The sequence below is a fragment of the Dromiciops gliroides genome, chromosome 4 (assembly GCF_019393635.1).
Source record: "Dromiciops gliroides isolate mDroGli1 chromosome 4, mDroGli1.pri, whole genome shotgun sequence".
Taxonomy (NCBI): domain Eukaryota; kingdom Metazoa; phylum Chordata; class Mammalia; order Microbiotheria; family Microbiotheriidae; genus Dromiciops; species Dromiciops gliroides.
In genome coordinates this window covers 334,359,731-334,375,872 of record NC_057864.1, presented here as the reverse complement: position 1 = coordinate 334,375,872, position 16,142 = coordinate 334,359,731, and the positions used below count along the sequence as shown (strand labels likewise).

General features: G+C 36.5%; 1 protein-coding gene across 1 annotated transcript in view; it reads right to left on the bottom strand.

Annotated features, from left to right (window-relative positions):
* Nucleotides 1-13,926: 13,926 nt before the first annotated feature.
* The window catches only part of LIN28B (lin-28 homolog B), a 105,028-nt gene continuing 102,812 nt past the window's right edge, over nt 13,927-16,142 (bottom strand). The window contains exon 4 of the mRNA XM_043963821.1: nt 13,927-14,296. Coding sequence (XP_043819756.1) covers nt 13,927-14,296 — 370 coding nt within the window. The remainder of the gene's footprint in view (nt 14,297-16,142) is intronic.

Sequence of the window (16,142 nt, the reverse complement as noted above, 5' to 3'; positions counted from 1 at the left end):
CAAGTCACAACCCCAATTGCCTCACCAAAAAAAATCAAAATAAAAAAAAATCACATGATTATAGCAATAGATGCACAAAAATTTTTTTAAAAATAGCAGCTGAGTTGGGGAAAATCCTTCAGTGAAGGCTCAGGAGAAATGAAAATTCAAAGTTGATCCCTAGCTTTGGGCTTCACCAATTCTCTTGACTTCTCCTTGGATTGCAGCGACAAGCTCTTGGGAAGGAGAGAAGTGTCCAGAGGGTCTTTGAACCCCCGCAGGGTCCAAAGGATAGAAGATGGTGAAATTATAGTGATGTTGCACAGCTAGGGAATTCTTGCAGCTGCCTTTCAACTTCCCTGGTCCTCAGATGGGGGAAATTACAGCCTTTGTGGGTTCAAGAGTGAAACATCTCTCCTCTGTGTCCTATTGCACATGCTGAACTCCAATAATTGATTCAATCTGTGCTTCCATGCTACACCAATAGCTTTTCTGTCATGCTTGTTATTCTCAGTCATTTATAGATTTCCCCCCTCTAGTATAGCCCCTGCACTTGTATGAACTCTCGATAAAGAAGGAAAAAAAGGAAGTAGTATGGAGTATGTCCAGATAATGTTAGAAAGACAGGTGAAAAAAAAAGCATAGGTATTTAAAGGAGGGTCACATTGGGAGACTGATGATAACCAGTGTTCAAAAGGGCTAGATGAGATGAGATTCAGAACAGGAAAAAACAATTGTCCACAATGAATTTCATGAAAGGAAGATAGAGGGTTTGAAGAAACAATACAAATCTCTGTCTCTGTGACCATCTCAGTTGGAAAGAGCATTGTCTCTTTAGGCAGGGCTGGGATTCAAATTCTGCCTCTGCTCCTAACTGCTATATGACCCTGGGTAAGTCATTTAATGTTCCTGGATTTTATGTTCCTCATCTGTAAGATTATAGCTCTAAATCTATGATCCTATTATCCAATCCAAATTTTCTTGGAAAGAGAGGAAATGAGAAATACGATAGTCATCAGAGACTCTAGCAATAAAGTGTGTGTGGGACGACCCGCCTGCTACATTGCTGATGGTGCCACTGTGTTTAGAAAAGCAGTAAAGACAAGATTGAAGGGCACTGTCAAATACAAAAAAGAACAAAAAAAAGTTTTGTTCTGGAGTTGTTGAAATGTTGGCAGCTAGATGATGCAGTGGATAGAGTGCTAGGCCTGGAGTAAGGAAGACTTGAGTTCAAATCCTTCTTCAGACCCTGTGTGACTGTGGGCCAGCCACTTAACCCTGTTTGCCTCAGTTTCTTCAACTGTATAATGAGCCAGAGAAGGAAATGGCAAATCATCCTGGTATCTTTACCAAGAAAATCCCAAAGGGGGTTATGAAGAGTCAGACATGACTGAACAACAACACTTTAAACTAGTCCCTAGCAGAATTTTCAGTAGTCCCAAATAGGCCCTAGTGTACCGGCCCTGAGATCAGGCACTTAATGGCTTTCAGACTAGAGACCGAGATAGGCCTTCCATGGGAAAAGATATCTAAGACAGCTGGCCTGAGGCAGTGAGAGGGCCTAGGAGCATTTGTGTTGGAGTACAGCTACTGGGCAGCTCCCAAACCAGAGAAAATCTGAGACCTTTGATCTTCAGAAAGCATGAAACATGCACGCGTGCACACACACACACACACACACACACACACACACACACACACAGAGTCAGAGTCTCTCTCTCTCTCATTTCCAGGTCATTTTAGAAATCAACACACATATAAATGCTATGTTTCCATGGTGGAAGACTGAACCTGAAGAATGAGGCTAAGAGTGTGTGTGCTAAGAGGCCCATAGGATGGAAATTCTTGAAAGCCTTGCATTTAGTTCCCCAGAGCACAGAGAAACCACTTGAGAAAATGCATGTGTGGGTGAGCAGAGGGAGGGGGAAGAATTAGTTAGACAAAAAATAACATATGCTGATCTTTAAATTGAAAAAGATGGAAATGAGAATTTGAGGAGTGAATGCTTACTTTTTAACCCTAATTGTTTCCAGGAAGCAGAGCAAGCAAGCCCACAGAAAGGACATTTGACAGACATTTTCAATTTCAAGAAAATAACAAGAAAACATGAGGGTTATCGATCAGAAAATGATGGGTTGTCATCTCAGCAATTCTTTGATTTAATAGCAAAGCAAGCAAAAGCTCCTCACAAAAAAAGCTTATAAAAATGGTACATCAAGGCCACAGTAAGATATATACCTCCCGTGGTTAATGTCTGAGGATGAGGTGCTTACCCATATAATTCAGGGACAAAATTTCTGGGGCCCTTTGTCTTAAACATCCTTTTGATTTATTTTTTATGTACAAATCATGTATATTAGAAATGTCTTTGAACTCACTACTTATTTTCTTAATTCTCCCAACTATGATTTTAAAAACTGTATGTTCTCTAATAGAATTCACTGGGCAGAAAAAGTAGTATGAACTATGCTATTTCTACTAGGAGACATGGGAGTATTTTGAACCAGCTATGTATTTCTAAGCTTTTATGAAGCTTAAAGAACAGCGGTTCTTAGCCTGGGGTCTATGGACTCCCAAGGAGTGAATGCATAGATTTTTTTTTTTTTTGGTGGGGAAAGTATCTGTGAACTTAGATGGGAAAAAAGGGTACATCTTTATCTTCATTAACTTCAAACGGAAATTTAACATTTCTTTCAATGATTTAAAAACATAATTCTGAGAAGGGATTCATAATCTTCACTAGACTGACAAAGGGGTCTTTTGACACACAAAAGATTAAGAATCTCTATTATATACTGACTTCTTAGGTCACTTTAGTCAAATCCTCATACCAGAAACATGGTTTTCCCATTGCATTATGGGGTTATTAGGGTCCAAAAGTGCTACAAAATCTAGCTACCAGTAGGCTCAGGTACTTGGGAGTCCAAACGTTTCTTCTCAAAGTTGGGACTTCATTGAATCACTGAATTAGAGCTGGAATGGATTGCAGATGCCATCAAGTCCAACTCTCTCATTTTACATTTGAGGAAACTGAGGCCTAGAAATATTAATTGATTTGCCCAGTGTCACACTTTGTGATTCCAAGTCTAGGGCTTTATCATCTATACCATGTTTCCTTCTATGTGAAAGACTTCCCAAATCTGTCTTTCCAAATCTCTCTTCTTTCTTCTTCCATAAGGATGTCTCATCATCTACTTTATTCTCAACATGTCTACAATTGAATGCTGAATCTTCCCCTCTCATCTTGGGATCCCTAATTATCTTCTTCATCTCTGGCAATGACACAATCTCCCAGCTACCAAGCGTAAAACAATCTTCCTCACTCTCTTTTTGTATCTCAGACATTATCAAGTTCTGCTGAGTCTTGGGTAAATCTACATTCCTTCCTTTCTGCTATGGTTATCATCATGTTTGTGATGAATGATACCCTCCTTCAATATACCTCCAGTCTTTCCATCCTCCCCAAACATATCCTGCATATTGCTACTAAATGAACCTTCAAAAATACCTATATCCTCACTTATCTCAAAAACCTCCATTTTGTTCCAGTTTGCAGGGTAAATTCCAAATAATATAGTGGTAAATTGCAAATAATTTGTATAGTGCTTTAAAGTGCTTTGCAAATATTATCTCATTTTATCCTCAAAACAACCCTGGGAAGTAAGTGTTATTATTATCTCATTTTATATAAAGAAACGCAGGCAGACAGAAGTTAAATGACTTGCCCAGAGTCACAGAGCTAGTAAATGTCTGAGGCTGAATTTGATCTTAGATCTTCCTGACTCTAGGCCCAGAGCTCTATTCACTGTGCTCCCTAACATGGTTCTAACCTGGACCTGCTTTCCTCCCCCAATCTCCCAATTTCTAATCCATTCAAACTGAGGGACATAATGGTATATGAATAGGACATGCTCTTTTCAACTCCCAGTCTCTGTCAAGTCTCTTCACTTTGTATGCCATCCTCCTTTTCTCTAAAGTCTATGTATCATTTAAGTCAAACTTCCTTAACAGGAATGAACAAACTACAACCTTCAGTCCAAATCCAGCATCAACTTTTTTTTTTGGTAGGGCTAAGAATGGTTTTTAAAGTTTTATTATATTAAAAATGTAAACACCCCACCACCACCACCATTTTTAGTTTGCAGGCAGTAACAAACAATGCAGCTGGCTATATCTGGGACCTTTGGCTGTAGTTTGCTGAATGCTGTCCTGTTCTCCAAATCACGATATCTTCCTTTTCTTTATTCCTGAAGTACTTATTGTCTCTGGCACAGATCTGAACAATTCATCATATGCTTTATTGTTACCTATCTTCTTCATGTTTTCTCTTCCTAACTAGATCTTAAGATCAAAGCATGTAGAGAGTGTCTTCTTTTTGTCTCAAAACTCTCTCAGCACTTATATGATATTCACGTGGCAGCTTAATAAAAACATTTGTTATACATATGAGCCTAGCAGGCAAATTACATTTAATTATATGTGTATTCATTCCAACAGGATTTCTGCTTCTTTACAATCCTGTGGCACAATGGGAAGAATGATGGATTTGGAATCAGAGAATCTTGGATAGAAGCCTAGCTCTTAGTACCTATGAAACTTTAGGCAAGTTATTTAACCGATTCAGGTCTCAGTTTCCCAATTTGTAAAAAGGAGGGGGCTGAGCTAGATAAGCTTTAAGGGTCCCAACTCTAAGTCTATAATCCTATTATCATTCTCCCAGTCCCATTATTTTTGCCTGAGACCTATGCTCTTCCATCTGCCTCTTTGATAGTAGCAAAAGCCACTGTTTGCTCCTTCCTTGTACAATTCCCAAGAGAAGTCAATCAGGAGATATGGTACTTGTCTAGTTCACTCAAGCTCCACTATGGCAGCATTATGACTTTGTTTCCCACATCCCACCCAGAATATAAACCATCCCAGACCCCTGAGTGCTATGCTAGGGAATTCTTGGTCAGTTTCTCAGGTTCAACTCTACGAAAAAAAGTGTTAACCCCAAGCGTCTCTCCTGGGAAAAACGTATCTGAATTATTGTGCTTATTTCTGGCAGCCACATCTTAGGAAAGATGTCAATAAATATGAAAGCATTCAGAGGTGAGCATATAGAAGATTAAAGAGTCTAAAAATTATGCCCTGAGTGGATTATAGGAAGGAGCTGGTGCCATTTTGGTCAGGAGAAAATAAGACTTATGTAGGAACATGATAGAAGACTTGTCATATATAAAGGATGGGACTCATATTCCTAGTTTGACCCCAGAAGGAAGAAGTAGAAGTGATTAGTGCAAGTTGCTGAGAAACCTATTTAAGGTCAGTGTAAGCAATAACCTCCTACTGATTAGAGCTTTCCCAAAAGGCTGCTATGAGAGGCAATGGGTTCCCCATCATTAAAAATTTTCAAACAAAGGCTGAATGACCTCCTAGTGATGTAGAAGAGTTTCTTGGTAGTATGGGCTGGACTAGAATGGCCTCTCTTCCATCCAATGAAGCATCAATGACTTAGTGGATAGATTTGGAATGTAAATTTATACTTATGATAAACTGGAGTTAACTCAGATTATGGAGAAACTATTCTGCCAAAAACACCACTCAGAACAACTAAATTATTAAGTTATACTCTCCCTTCAAATCCCATTGTTTTAGAAATAGTTAAATTAGAAGATCTTTTTAAAAATTTGTTGTTATATTTAAAAAATACATTTAAAAATCTATGCACATTTAATGTATTTCAAAAGAAGATGGTATTATGGAGACTATTCCTTCATTCCTTCCCTTTTTTTGGGGGGGGGGGCAGGGCAACGAGGGTTAAGTGACTTGTCCAGGGTCACATAGCTAGGAAGTGTCAAGTGTCTGAGTCCTGATTTGAACTCAGGTCCTCCTGAATCCAGGGCCAGTGCTTGATCCACTGTGCCACTTAGCTGCCTCTATTCCTTTCTATCTTAAAAGAGTCTTTAAGGAACATAAACCATGATAACATCTTTCAATTATATAGGGCTTTATAGTTTTTAAAGCATTTTGGCAGATGTTACATTGAATTCTCCCAATAACCCTGAGGTCAGTCAGTAGAACAGGCATTATTATCCCAGTTTTTCACGTGAAGAAATTGAGGCTCAGAGAAAGTAAGACTTGCTCAGTGTCACAAAGCTGACAAAGGGGCAAAGCTGTCCATGTCCTCCCCTTTCTACAAGGCTCTCTGGTTCTGTCACAAAGCTAAATTTGTAATATCCATTAGTTTGTGGCAAATATTCAGTGTCATAAATATTAGACTTTGGTGTGCCATGGCTACAGGTTAATTAATGCAAAAGGAAAAACAAAAAGAGAGGGATTATTTTACAGAATGTATATTTTCACTACTAACAAAGTAAAGGAAAACAATCATTTGAAGTTAATATTCTTCGATTGAGAATGCTTACTGTTCTGTCTCATAGGTATGGGACTGAATAAACAAATATTTCATTTAGTAGTGTAAAAATGATTCAAGGTAGAGAGATGTGTGGTTCACTTAAGGAAAGCCATTACAGCAATCTGAATTTACCAGCTAAATAATTATGGGGGGATGATTCTTATTTTAAAAGACTTGCAAATAGTCAGCTATCTCACTATTATACTGAAAATTCTTTGATTTACTCATAATTCAGAAATATATCTTGCCTAAAGTGAGGTTCAGTCCAAAAAGATAAAAGGCTTTGTAGGCCCACTATTAAAAATCAGCCTTTGAGCCTCAAGTCATTAACACTCGTTAAGTAAAACTGAATCCCTAAATATATCTGCTCAACATGAAAACTGAGCACTAATCTAATACCACTTCCCTGTTAAGCAGTAACTTATAGTCTCCAGACTATCCTATCCTATGCTATGCTATCCTATCTTACTTGGTAACTTAAGAGTCTTCAGAATGCACTTGGAAAAACTCTCATACTGTATTGTTGGAAAAGACCAAATGAGTATACTAAGGCTCTTCTAAGTTGCTTATTCCCCAAAGGGAAAGAAATAGTTATCAGAGCAAAGGAAAAAATGTTAAATCGACATAAGTTTAGCCCACTCTGAAGGGCTGAACTTTATATATAGTAACTTAGTAATTTATGATCCAAGGATATTGCTTTCTTACTGCAAAATGCAGACCTTTTCCAATTAAGACATCATCTATCTTCTTCACTGGGTTTGAATCTTCTTGGAGAAGATCAAAGCTTCATGCAAGCCGTACTAGCTCAAAAGTATATTGCTGAGCTCTGACCATCATTAGACTATACAGACAAGGATTTCTATAGTTCGGAAATGTTTAAAAGGGAGCATGAAATTTTAGCAATTAGGGCATGAAATAAACTTTAGTACAAGGGGTGATAAAGATAATGTTCTGAAAATCCAGAGAAAGGTACTGTGGAGTGTTAGGTCAGAAGTAACAGCCATACCCTGAAAAAATGGAAATTAGTTCAAAGATGTTTTATAACAGTGCTGGCCAAAAAATTTCCTTTCTTTAACCACATGATATTTCTCTGTATTGTGGCCTGAAATATCTACCTCTTGCATACTGGCCAAAAGTAATGGATTATAACTAAATAAAACACAAGTTTATCTTGTTTTTCTGCATTTTACATTTTACTTATAATTCAGATGTTCCAAGTGGCATTTGTTTTGTTTTGTTTTATTTTTTTTACACTGTTCGGAGGTGGTATAATGGCACAGAAAGAGTCCATCTGGGTTTGAATCCAAATCCTGACATTTAGTAGCTCTAGTTCTCTGCACTACTCCTTTCAATTTTCAGCCTTAGTTTCCATATCTGTGAAATAAGGATAATAATACTTATACTACCCACTTCGCAGGGGTTGTGAGCCAAGTAGTGTAAGGAGTTATGAGAAAAGTGCTTGGTATGCCTTACAGAGCTACATAAATGTGAGCCACTAATATTCTCCATAAAATGGAGTTTCCTCAGTAGGTCAAAAAAATTTAGTAGTTAAGTTGGTATCCAAAAAGAGATTAAAAAAAAGTTGAATTTGAAATTGGGGAGATACCCATTAATTAGGAAATGGCTGAAAAAATTTAGGATGAGAATATAATGGAACACTATTGTGCTATAGGAAATGATGAGCAAGATGCTATCAGAAAAACAATATTGCTGTAAGATGATCTTCTGTGAATGACAAGTTATTTTCAGCAATACAATGATCTAAGACAACACTGATGGACTTATGAAAAATGCAATCCATCTACAGAGAAAGAACTGATGGTATCTAAATATACAACATCGAAGCATAATTTTTGTTAGTTCCTTTTTCTAAAGTTATTTTTGTCTGTTTTCTTTCATAATCTGACTAATGTGGAAATTTTTTGCATGACTACACATATATAACTTATACTGAATTGCTTAAATTCTTAAGGGGGGATGGGGACAGAGGGAGGAAGAGAATTTGGAGCATAAAGTTTTAAAAATTGATGCTAAAATTTGTTTTTACATGCGATTTGGGGAAAAATAAAATTATAAATTATAAAATTAATAATAAAAATATTTAGTAGTTAAAAAAGATGAAACTTATGCTAAAAGTGAAAGCCATACCTAGAAACAGAAGACCTAAATGGGGAAAAAAAAGCATTAAAAATACTCACATGAATGCTTTTATGGAAATTTACAAATATATAGTCATTCACATGGCTATTTAAAAATATCTACGTATCCCATTGCAGGGATGAACTGTATAATTAAAAGATTCAATAGATTCCTTAGAATGGTCTCATAGTCACATAATAAATAACAAATAGAGTTTTAAGTAATAATGTATTAGATCTATATTTGGCATTTCACATATCAGGTATAGTACTATGGCATAGTAACTTCAGCTGTGCTTTCATATGATTGAAAGTAGACAGAAAAATATGAAGGAAAATGAGAAAAAGAATTCCTCCAAAGGTGTTCAAAAATGGCTAGTTCAGATGATTTGGGATGACTACAGGATATATTATTTGAACTGATTTCAAAATCAATAATCTCCTATGGCTTTGTGGCCGGAGGACACAGGGAGAATTTCTAGAGCTGACCCAGCCCTGAAGTAACTTATCCACCTGGTTATGTATATATGGTTCTAAATAAGCAATAACTTCCATAACTAAAATGGCCTTTACTGGATGAGATGTTATAAACCATTTTCAGCATTTGGGTGAGTGTGAACGCCGTTTAAGGAGAGCAGCCATCATCCTTCAACCTCAGAAATCACAGACAACCTCCAAAGGCCACTGTAAATGCCAACGTTATATGTTTTATTTTTAATCAAGTACTTCTTTGAAACCTCATAACATCCATGATTGACAGAAATAAGACATTAGGCATGAAATGAGAATATAAAATATATGATATGCAGAAAGGCAATCAGTGCTTTAGTCTAGCAAGATGACCATGAACCGACGAAATGCCCTTCAAGACATCTGATTCTTTTCCTCCTTTTAGAAACATACAATTCAAGTGATTTTTATTTTAGCTTGTAAACAACATGAGTCAAAATGGACAATGAGGTAATCTATATACTACATAGGATAATTTAAAAAACACTAGATAAGACACAGTATTAAAGACAAATAGAAATCCGTGTTCACTTTGGTCTCTAGTATGGTTGGAGGTGTCATCATAAAGCATCACATACTAGTTAAAGCCAGGCTGGTGGTGGTTGCCAATAATTGCTAAAAAGGAGTTCAAGAGGTAGCCCAACACGATTGTTTTAAAGCTGGTAATTCTGAAATGTGTTAAGCAACAGGTGTAGGACATAGCTCAGCTCTTTCTCCTGATACAATATTAAATTCTGCAGCCCCATTTAAAGCACAAAATGGAAAAAGCCCTAAACATTCATAGATCAACCTCTTCCTACAACTCAACAATTATGCCACAGCTAATACAACCACCATGTCTTCAAAGAGGTTGTTGACAGATGTGTAAGAGAGAATTAGATGTTCTCCACAAGGTGTTCTCTAAAACAAACAAATCTCATTAAGACATCTAGAAAATTAAAGTCAGTGCAGTCAGTGCATCTGCACATGTACATACTTTCCCAATTTTTATAACCAAAGGGGAAATACACACATATATTTTTATGATAAACATTTCTTAGAGAAAACAGATAAATTAATTTAAATTAATTTTAAGACTTAATGAGATTTCCCATGTCCTTTATAATTCATCTTACAGTGAATGTTACCAACTCTATTAACACTTATGGGTCTCTATTCACAAAACTAAATACAACTAGCAGTAAGTAACTCGGGGATAGCACTGGTGCAAAATAAACTCGAGCCACAATGAGAACAAAGAAAATGATTGGCAATTAAAATATCCTCTGTTGGAAGGTGGATTGAAGCTACTAACATGTTGGGCTAGTCAGCCACAAGGATCATTCCTTGATCTCTTCCCCTACATTGCACTCACAAGTAGCACACAACTCAACTTTACTCTGGGTGGTGTGCAGGTAACCATTGTTCTTTTGGTTTCAAGTGTCAATTATAAAAAGAATCATGCAAAGTTTTCAAGTAAAGACATAAATTCAGTTATAAAAATGCTATCTCAATGTTGAGGCATTTATATTTTTGTAAGGTTTGGGAGGATGGGAGTGCATCTTTCTCTGGACCACTTGAAGTGTTCAATTTGATATACATGGGAAGGCAAGAAGCAATCTCTTCTCAGGACCACAGCCCTGCCCTTGAACTAAGATACTCTGGTTCATGCAAACGGTCATTTGTTCTGTAGGGCATTTCAGCTCAGTTTTTTTTTCAAAGGCCAATTCTAGTAGCTGGGTATGGAATTGCACTTTTTATATCTCCTGGCAATCCAGTGCTAGTTAGTTACATGCCACAGGCTGCAATGTTTGGCTTTTGGTAGCTTTGACTAGTAGCAATATGAATGAAATTAGCATAAATGATTATTCACCCCTCAGCAATCAGGCTATATCCAAGGCTGCTTTAGTGTTCTATTTGGCTTTTGTGAAGAGTGCCCATAATGCTTTAGACCAAATCAATAACTTTAAGGAAATGTCTGGAGACTTCACACAACTAAAATCAGATGCTTCATTATTACCAAGTGTTTGTCAGAAATATGCAGTGGTGAATTACTATACATTATACAGATATTAAAGAGTATGTACCATAGGGTCAACAGCCACCTTTAAGGCTGGAGCAGCATAAAGGTGTGCTCTGCATTAACTATGAGGTAGTCTTTTGCTGTAAACAGAATATAACATTTTCACCTATGCAAATATGCTGTGACTAACATCACTGATATTCACATAAGCAACCAGTACAGGAATACCACTTTCTCATTTTCACATGAAACAAAAATACAAAAATTGATATCTGATTATCAAAAACTTAGGTCTATGTCAAACTCAGAGGTAGTTACTAACATCAGTCCATAATACTTACACAAAGGTCTAAGTTTTTTGGTTTGTTTTGAATAAGCAGGCCCATAGACTATTCTGTAAAGAAAAAACTCAACATTATATGGTATATTCCCTGAGCAAAGTTCTTTGTCCTGAGTATGTTATGTAATCGTGATAATATTCTTATATAAAAAAATAAACCCTAAACTTTTAACCATAAGATAGGTTTGGTATGTGCTCTTAGTAGTTCAGTCTGGGTTGACGCTTACAATGATTTTAAACTGCGCCAGTAAGGTCGAAAATTCTGACCCTAACTCTGAATCTCGTACTCTAAAATGATCTCAGCTCTGAACTTTTTTTTTTAATATGTAAACAGGGAATGTCCAGTTCTCAAATGCACAATTTCCTATTTCTACAAGGTCAAGAAACTTTGGTTTGAATTTTCAAAGTGACCTATGTTTTGCATCTTTATACCGTTTAACCTGGTTATAATACCTGCTATAAGGTTAAGCAATGCCACTTTGATTTGTCTACATAATTTAAATAAGCTTACAATCCTCACATAAGGCAAGGAAGTACTTCTCTATAGATATATCACATTCAATATCGTCAAAGGTAAGCTTTGCATTATAGCACACTGAGAATATCAGTATAAACCATGGAGATTCTCACAAACACTGTCATGGAATTCAAGCTAAGTTGTAAAGGATTTGTGCCACAGCCTGAGGCATTATATCCTTATCTGCTGCTCACTGAAGCAGTAGCAACTGTAAAAGTCTCCCATAGCAGGACAAGTGGGGGAGGGACGACAAACTATACAACGGCAACTGTCTAATTTGATTCATGCTATTTTCTTTCTGATTATCTGAGCTTACACCTACCAGACACTTGCAAACCAACATTTATTGCCAATGTTAGGTGTTATAATTAAATTATACTTTCTCGGATATGTTTCATAAATTTATGAATAGCAACTTGAACAGGAACGTCCTGTATTTTTTCTGTATGAATCTCAAGGTACCAATACCATGACGGTTACTATGCAGCCCACATTTCCTCACCTCTCCCCAACCAGTTTATCCATTTAACAAAGGAGTTACTTACTGAGACTACTGATGCAAAGCCTGCAATGCTGCATCCTGGATCTAAGATGCAAGTAGCACTTCAGAGCTCAGAGCTCAAGTCTCTATGGGCTAACTTCATCATCAGTGATAAGGTAATTGTAATATGGTCAATTTTCATCATGCCAAGTACATACAAATAACTAGAATTTGGGCAGGTGAGGTATAACGACCTCTGCCCCAGGTTTCATCACTCTAGTTGTGTGCCATTAAATACTGCACTTTTTTCCCAAAAAATATAATTCTCTTGTAACACAGGTTGGATAACTGTTGGTACCCACTTTATTTCCATTCTCAACCTTTATCATAATGGTTTGTTCACTTTTTTGTGCTGTTTGGTTTTTTCAATCTTTTTAAAAAACAGATTTATTCCTATATTCTCAAGGAAAAAACAACCACCAAAAATAGACATCAAACTAGTAGAGTTTTTCTCCAAGATTTTCAGGAGTTTGTTTGGTTGTTGTTTTTTTAAAGGAGGCCCCCTTGATCTAAACAGTGGTTAGAGGGATTGACTTGACCAGAAAAGTTGCTACTCCCAATGGACCCTCAAAAACCTGACAATACATAATGGGTCACGGTGGGGTGGTATCATGATTTCCAACAAAATGATCAAGTCATAACAATTTTTAAATCATTTTCCCTTCATTCCTCCTAGTAGGCATCTAATTCACAATTAAGCCATATTCGTGGAAAGTAACACTGAGATACCAGCACATAAAATACACATTCATTGTCTTTTTCTGGAGTTCTATATTCCAGAACAAATAAAAACTGTGGCAGTTAGAGGCATAGAGCATTAAGGTACTGCCTTTGAGACGTGATAACAGGAAATGCTGATCTATGAGCATCAGGAAAAAGAAAAGTAAAACCAAAAAGTTACCCCAAACTTGGGGGAAATGGATGTCTTAATACCCTTAGTACCACGTGACTGGCAGCTATGAAATGTGAACTATTATTTGGTTCAAATAAAGAGTAACAGTCCTATTTTTCTTGTTTATAAGTGGCTATAAATAAAAAGGTGATATTTCAAGAAAGTTTCCAGGGGGTAATTTTCAAAAACATCCTAAATGTGAATATTGCTTCACATGAATATCCAACTCTTGGACATTTCCAGTTGTGTGAAAGTGTGTGCTTCTATCTACATATACATAAAGATATACCCTTCTTTATATATATGTCTACATACCTGTATATGAAAGCTACACCCCTCACAGACACATGTTCTCTCCTTTCACACATGCAAACGCAGATACACATTTGTTCTCATATTCGCTCTCATTCTTCCAACAACAAAAAACATCGACACCCTGCTTAAATACAATTTGCTTAGAGTGATTTGTCTGTTCAAAAAAAATTTCACAGTTCCTCAACAGTAGTTAAAATTCCAGGTCAGCTGCTGATGGTGAAATTACTTCCCCTGTACTTGCATGAGGTAGACATCCCAACTGGGTAAAAAAAAAATGGTATGTGATGAAAAAGCTTTAAGTTTTTTTTCTTTTTTGAACAGAAGGCCCCTTTCTGCTTTGTTCTTCAGGTGAGGTGGATAACTTACTGGAGGAAGTTTCTTGAGGTGACCTGCCTGACCGTTCTGATATCTCGGATCGGCCCTCCTGAGAATACGATGGAGATGAGTAGCCGTAGGCTCCTCCCACTTCTCGGGGGAAAGTTGAAGTGGATGGCTGTGGTTCTGCTTCATGTCTTCCCTGAGAACTAGCGGGCTGCTGTGGAACAGTTTTATGGGGGCAATTAGCCACCATGTGCATGATGCTCTGACAGTAATGGCACTTCTTTGGCTGAGGAGGTAGACTACATTCCTTAGCATGATGATCAAGGCCACCGCAGTTGTAGCATCTGCAAAGAAAGAGGGAAAAAATGACTATTTTAACTCCAAGTAGCATCAGAAAACAGGGTAAGAGCCTCAAATAAGTTGGCATTACTAAGACATCATGGTCATCGGTAAAACATTTTAAAATTTGCCTTATCTGCACTGGCTAATTCAAGGACTGTTGATGAAAATGAATGAGGTTACATAAAACAATTAATTTCAAATACTACATGATTCAAAGCTAACAAATGCATATGCTTGTGGATAAGACAAATTATTGTGGTTGTCACAGAACCACAATTTAAAGGCTTAGAAGGGGCACTGGGGGCCATTGAATATAACCTCAACCTTTAAAGATGTGAAAAGAGTGGTCTAGAGAAGTTTAGGGTCTTGCCCTATGTCATGCAGGTAGGAAGTCATGAAGCTGGAGTGCAAACCCAGGTCCACAAGAGTGAGCACTTGTCTCAAAAAAGCCAATGAAAACTTTTTCTTTAAAAATTGTATGGATTTGTTTCTGATACCTTAGTCCACTAGGGGGCAGCCAATATTAAACAACATAGAGCATTACAAAGAAGACTTTAAAAATATATTCACATACATACTTAATTCAACTAGGTGAGAAATTTATTCAACTTGTGATGGAGAAAATTACAACTGAAATTAGGTTGTGACATTATTAGATTGGGTGTGATAACTACCCGAACTGGGAGAAAATACTTTTTCCTTTGTAAAAGTTAAACATAGTGAAATTTGATATCCACAAAATTCAGGCATCTTTAATGAATGATACCTGGCAAATGACCAAATACTTCAAGGAGAATACAGAAAGTATCTGAATCAGAACATAACTACAAATGGAATGTTTCCAGACACTTAGGTCTGATTCATAAGCACAAAAGTAAAGGCTGATGATAATCTAATGAAGGAAGTAGAAGGTTCTATACAATACCTATGCTTTCAAAGGAATGCCAACAATTTTTGTGGAAAAAAAATATTAACATGCTTGTCATTCAATTTTAAACAGATTTCTTTTTCTTTCTGAAAACATCTCATTGTTCCTCCACGGTAAATTCTTCTCAATTCAAATGAACACCAATCTATCATCAAATACTGTGAACGTCCACTGAATGAGTGTGAGGCTGTTGCACTGGGTGTTTATTTTTGAAAATTCTACTCATCTTCTAAAAGCTGCATTAGGAAATGAAGACATAACAATTACTCACCCCTAACAAGTTTTTTCATCTCTTCATAATACAAATCTAAAACAACAGTTTCCCTGATGTTAAGAAAAATATGAATTATTTTGAGATTAAAGAAATGGAGGCCAGTGATCAAAATGAAGAATCTTGACTGTACAAATTAATTTTGGTTTGCCATTTTGTCTTAAAAACAAAATGTTTTATATAATCCGTATCATACATATACTGTTCAACTTACATTTATTGTGCAGGAAGCAAACTTTGAGACTGATTCACTAAATTGGAGATACTGCTATTTTCATAATGTAGCAGAAAGAAAAACAATTCATCATTTTGAAAATGACTACTTTCATGGGTGTCATTTATTTTTATGTAAATGAAGCTGACATTTCTATAACTAACATTATATATCCTAAGGTGTGGTAATATGTTAGCTGAGTGCAAATATAACTAATATTTTAAATGGATTAAGTCCTGGTACCTAGACTGCCTTATATTTCAAACAGAAATAGAAGGGATAAAAAGCAGTTCAAAGCTGTCCATTTCATTTAAGAAACCCTTGTTTTGAAGGGGGACAGTAAGAATAATGAATTTGTATACTTTCATTTCCCTGTTCCATGTAATAGATAAGCTGGCAAAAACTAGACACACACAGTTGACTGCTTTCTCAGAC